This window comes from Pteropus vampyrus, unplaced genomic scaffold (genome assembly GCF_000151845.1).
Source record: "Pteropus vampyrus isolate Shadow unplaced genomic scaffold, Pvam_2.0 Scaffold288, whole genome shotgun sequence".
Lineage (NCBI taxonomy): Eukaryota > Metazoa > Chordata > Mammalia > Chiroptera > Pteropodidae > Pteropus > Pteropus vampyrus.
Genome location: NW_011889069.1, coordinates 4,125,587 through 4,131,378, shown reverse-complemented (window position 1 = coordinate 4,131,378; position 5,792 = coordinate 4,125,587). Strand labels below are relative to the sequence as shown.

Genomic DNA, 5,792 nt, shown 5'->3' with positions numbered 1-5,792 from the left:
CTTTGTATGGCACCAATGCAGGCCCTTCCAAGGCAGTGTCAGGAGGAGTGAGGAAGGAGGATGTCAAAGACAGACAGGGCCTGGTGGAACCCTGAAAGCCAGACAGTCTGGGGATAGACAAGCTGGGGAAAAGTGGTGATCCTGTAACTGTTCTAAAAGAGAGAATAACCTCTGGAAATTTTTACCTTCAATGATCTGATGGACCCTGGAGTCCCGTACATACTGCTGAACAGCATAGTCCTTCAGGTAGCCGTAGCCTCCATGCATCTGTAAGGCCTGGTTGCAGATCTGCAGGGAAACAGGGATTAAGATCTTGAATTCTAGGAAGACTAGAACAAGTGGCTTCTCTCTTCTCATCCCAGCCCCTAATCTGGCAGCCTCCTGTAAACTAATATGAGAAAGAAAAGCCTACAGATAACTAGCCAAGCCAGAAGACAGGCTCCATGTTCTCTGTACTCAGAGACAAGCAGAGTTCACCTGAACTTGTCAGTTCTCACCAGACAGGCAACACAGAAACTGCTGCCTTTCTGGCTCATTATCTAAGGGGAAAAGCTACCTGCAAACACCAGGGCTGAGATTCTATGAAGTTAAGATGCCATCTAGGGGCCACGCAGCCTCAATGTGGAAACATTTTGTCCCTGACACTGGAAACATGGTAGGTCTCAACTAAACACAAATGACAATGACAGAATGAAGTGTGTAATGGCATGAAACAGGTAAATGGCCAGCTATGAGAGCTCCCATGCACGCCTCTCATGAGTTAACTTATATCCTTAAGCCCCAAGGCAATCCCTGCAGCATCCCAGTTGACTGATGGCTCTCAACATCCCTGGATATAGCAGCTGCTCCCTGTTTGCCCAGGAGATACATCACTTACGGCAAAACATTCATCTGTAGCAAAGAGCTTGGCCATAGAGCACAGGGCCACTGCATTTTCCTGCTCCTCCTGCAGAGCCACCGCTGCACTGCGGATAATCAGTCGTGAGGCCACCAGCCTTGTTGCCATATCAGCCAATTTGAATTGCAGGTACTACAGCAATAGGGCAGAAGAGAACCAGACAAGATAGGCTTAGAGTAGCACCTGATCTGGGGCCCTCTGTAAGACATCTTTAATGAGATAGCTTTTTTAAGTGACTCCAATCTTTAAAGCTTCCTGCCTCTTCTACAGAGGAAACACACTGCCTTATAAGTTCTAAGTCTACTTCACTTGCCCTGCACTTCATTGAATATTATTACCTTTGGAAAAACATTAGTGATAGAGCACAAGTTCTGGCTAAGATGGGAGCAGAACTCCACACTCTCCTGGACAATGTGGGTCTCGTGCAAAGAGTGGGAAGCAAAATGCAGAGACACCAGAGCAGTTACCTGGTTACTGGCCAGAGGCGCTCCAAACTGCTTCCGGGTATTGAGGTAATCTCGGGTGAGGATGACTGAAGCATGAGCAGCCCCCAGAGAGCAGGAAGCTAGAAAGGAAGAGTGCCAACACTTCAACTGAGCTGGAAGTACAGTGCTGCCTGCCCCTGCCTGCTGCCCTCCCTGCTGTATCCCTTCGTGTTCTCACCAATATTGATCCTCCCTCCGTTCAGTCCTTTCATGGCAATGATGAAGCCCTGCCCTTCATTCCCAATTCTGTTGGCCACAGGGACAGCACAGTCTTCAAAGATCACGGCTCGGGTTGGCTGAGAGTTCCACCCCACCTGGCAAAAATTAAGGACTGTATGGCTGCCCCATTATTCATTCACCACTCAGGGTGGTGTTCTTTTTTGATGAAAGCCTGTGAATTACAGGTTCCATTAACCTTGAGATTCAGACCCTTTAGAACTAAAATGAGAAATAAAAGCTCAGTCAGACTTAAATCTCTCTCAACTATGACAGATTTCTTTTTTCAGCCGAACATTTTTTAACATGTTAAGAGCATCTACTTTCTAATGTCTACTCTTCCAGATTAACCTACTCACAAACACTTCTCACAATTTCTTTTAGGATTGGGGCAGGACTGTCCTCACTTTGGTGCCCCATGAGTACATTGTTTTATAAAAAACAGACAATATAAGAATTATTTGGATTACCTCTCCTTACATGAAGACAACATAAGGATTATTACTAACAATAGCCATACTTCTTTCAAAAGCTTAGTGTTCCTCTAGGATGTCATGAGTAACATTCACTGTGTTGGCAATACCTAAGTCAATCATTTAACTGCAGAGAGATCCAGCTCACAAAAGCCAATTATGCACATCTTTTCCTAACATGGCTTTCAGTGACATCACATAGGTGGCTTGAAATCAGCCATAGTGGGAGTATTTATTCCATACAAAACTGGCAAACACTACTGGCAAACTATGAGGATTTTTTTGGGTTCTGTTTTCCCCAAAAAGCTGACTTACCCAAGACATCCTTGAATATATGTCACAAGCCCAGAGAAAATTTTGAATACTTGAGATGTAGTCCATGTTATGCAAATTAACCAGCTATACTCTTCATCTTTGGCCAAACCACTTGGCTTTTTTGTGGCTTCTGTTTTCTCCTATACAAGGGAGTTGTACTAGAAAGTCAGCAGAGTCACTTTCTTCAAATAAAATCTTATTTAGAGGTTTCATATATAAAAAGATTAAGGCTCTCACTACTTGACTCTTTCATCTGCTCTTCCAGGTACTTTCCAAGGCTTCAAAGAACTTTGAGGTTTAATGATAACAGATTTTAAAATCACAAGACTATATAAAATCTCTCAGTTCCCTATAGTTCTGAAAACACTACTGTCTTCACATCACCATCACTTCCTTACATAAAAACATTCAATAGCTCCTTTTTGTTAGAAAGATAAACTTTATTCCTCAGCCTTTTATTTAAGGTCTTCAAAAATGTGTCCAATCCTTCTTTCTCAGCCTTTTCTTTGTCACTTGTAAGTATGCTCCACTCCAGTCAAGCTGGTCAACATAATGTGCTTCTAGGTATTTAAATACATATTTTTGCTTATTCTGCTTCCTCCACCGGGAATACTCCCCAACCCCAATCTCCATCAGTCTAGCTTAAATGAAGCCTCCTAAGGCCTTCCCAGTCAGTCTCTTGAGCTGATAGTGATCTTATTTTCTTTCAGGCTCCCACAGTCTCACCACCAATCTGAAACCTTCCAATACTGTGGTTTTAATTTGCATTCTCTGATGATTAGTGACGTTGAGCATCTTTTCATATGTCTATGGCCATCTGTACATATGTACTCTTTGGAATAGCGGCTATTCGGTCCTTTGTCCTTTTTTTATTCTTTGCTTTTTTGGTGTTGAGTAGTATGAGTTCTTCATAAATTTTGGATATTAATCCCTTATCAGATGCATCACTGGCAAATATCTTCTCCCATCCAGGAGGCTGTCTTTTCATTTTGTTGTTTTCCTCTGCTGTGTGAAGATTTTTGTTTGATTGATTCTCATTTATTTCTTGTTTTCCTTTCCCGGGAAGATATATCAGAAAGAATATTACTAAGAGCCACGTCAGACAGTTTACCGCCTATGTTTTCTTCTAGAAGTTTTATGGTTTGGGGCCTTATATTTAAGTCTTTAATCCATTTTGAGTTTGTTCTTGTATATGGTGTAAGAAGGTGGTCCAGTTTCATATTTTTTTTACATGTTATCTGTCCATTTTCCCAACACCATTTGTTGAAGAGACTGTCTGTACCCCACTGTATATTCTTGCCTCCTTTGTAATAGATTAAATGACCATATAGGTGTGGGCTTATTTCTGGGCTCTCCATTCTGTTCCATTGACATGTGTCTGTTCTTACACCAGCAGGTATCGTGAGACCTCAAACTTTGTTCTTCTTTCTCAAGATTATTGTGGCTATTTGGGTTTTCCTGTGGTTCCATATAAATTTTAGAATTATTAGTTCTAGTTCTGTGAAAAATGGCATTGGTATTTTGATGAGGACTGCATTAAGTTTATAGATTGCTTTGGGTAGTATGGACATTATAATGATGTTAATTCTTCCTATTCATGAACATGGTATATGATCCCATTTATTTGTATCTTCTTCAGTTTCTTCAATGTTTTATAATCTTCTGAGTACAGGTCTTTTGCTTCCTTTGTCAAATTTATTCCTAGTGTTTATTTTTGGATGTAATTGTAAATGGGATTGTTTTAATTTCTTTTTTTGATAGTTCATTATTGGTGCATAAAATCTTAATATTATTAATTTTGTATCCTGTTACTTTACTGAAGTCATTTATCAGTTTGAATAGTTGGGGTTTTTTTGGTGAGATCTTTAGGGTTCTCTAAGTGCAGTATCATGTCATCTGCAAATAATGTTTTCCTTCTTCCTTCCAATTTGGATGACTTTTTTCTTTTTCTTGTCTGAATGCTGTCGCTGGGATTTCCATTACAGTGTTGAATAAAAATGGTGAAAGTAGGCATTGTCTTTTCCTGATATTAAGAAAAACGCTTTTAGCTTTCTGCCATTATGTTAGCTGTGTGTTTGTCACATATGATCTTTAATATGTTGAGGTATGTTCCTTCTATTCTTACTTTATTGAGAGTTTTTATCCTAAATGGATGCTGGATTTTGTCAAACACTTTTTCTGCATTTATTGATATGAGTTTTTATCTTTCAAGCTGTTAATATGATGTCACAATAATTGATTTGTGGATATCGAAATAATCTTGTATCCCAGGAATAAATACCACTTGATTGCAGTATATGACCTTCTTAATGTATTGCTGAATTTGGCTTGCTAATATTTTGTTGAAGATTTTTACATCCACTTTCATCAGGGTTATTGGTCTATAATTTTTTTTGTAATGTCTTTGTCTGGTTTTAGAATCAGCGTAATGGTGGCCTCATAGAATGAGCTTGGGAGCCTTCCCTCCTCTTGAAGTTTTAGAAGTAGTTTCAGAATAATAAGTATTAATTCTTCTTTGAATGTTTGATAAAATTCATCTGTGAAGCCCTCTGGTCTAGGACTTTGTTTGTTGGGAGTTTTTTTGGTTATGATTTGATTTCACCAGTAGTAATCAGTCATTTCATATTTTCAGTTTCTTCTTGACTCAGTCTTGGAAAACTGTATGTTTCTAGGAATGTATCCATTTCTTCCAAATTGTCCAATTTGTTGGCATATAAATGTTAGTAGTATTTTCTTATAATCCTTTGTATTTCTGTGGAGTCAGCTGTCACTTCTTTCATTTCTGATTTTATTTGGGTTCTCTCTTTTTCTTGATGAGTCTCATTAAAGGTTTATCAATTTCATTTATCTTTTCAAAGAAGTAGTTCTCGGTTTCATTGATCTTTTGTATTTTTTTTTTTTTGGACTCTATTTTATATATTTCTGTTGTGATTTTTATTATTTCCTTTCTTCTACTCATTTTGGATTTTGTTGTTCTTTTTCTAGTTCCTTTAAGGCATAAAGTTAGATTGTTTCTTTGAGATTTTTCTTGTTTCTTGAGGTAGGCCTGTATTGCTATGAATTTCCCTTAGGACTGCTCTTGCTGTGTCCCACAGATTTGAGGTCATTGTTTTAATTTTGTCTCAAGGTATCTTTGATTTTTACTTTGATCTCATTATTAACCCATTCATTGTTTAGTAGCATGTTATGTAGCCTGCATGTGTTCGTGTAATTTTCATTTTTTTTTTCTTGTAATTGATTTCTGGTTTCATATCATTGTGATTGGAGAAGATGTATGATAGGTTTTATGGCCCAGCATGTGGTCTATCTTGGAAAATGTTCCGTGTACACTTAAGAATATATATTCTGCTGCTTTGGGGTGTAATGCTCTAAAAATATAAATTAAATCCATCTGGTTTAACGCAT

The 5,792-nt window shown here is 38.5% G+C and overlaps 1 protein-coding gene across 2 annotated transcripts in view; it reads right to left on the bottom strand.

The window, feature by feature from the left end:
• Nucleotides 1-5,792, bottom strand: part of ACAD8 (acyl-CoA dehydrogenase family member 8) — a 21,086-nt gene that overhangs the window by 2,371 nt on the left and 12,923 nt on the right. The window contains exons 7-10 of one of the 2 annotated variants that reach the window (XM_011376241.2): nucleotides 1,562-1,697; nucleotides 1,366-1,463; nucleotides 878-1,030; nucleotides 186-288 (exon numbers count right to left, since the gene is read on the bottom strand). In XM_011376241.2, coding sequence (XP_011374543.1) covers nucleotides 186-288; nucleotides 878-1,030; nucleotides 1,366-1,463; nucleotides 1,562-1,697 — 490 coding nt within the window. The remainder of the gene's footprint in view (nucleotides 1-185; nucleotides 289-877; nucleotides 1,031-1,365; nucleotides 1,464-1,561; nucleotides 1,698-5,792) is intronic. The other variant, XM_023521042.1, reaches the window with a different exon arrangement.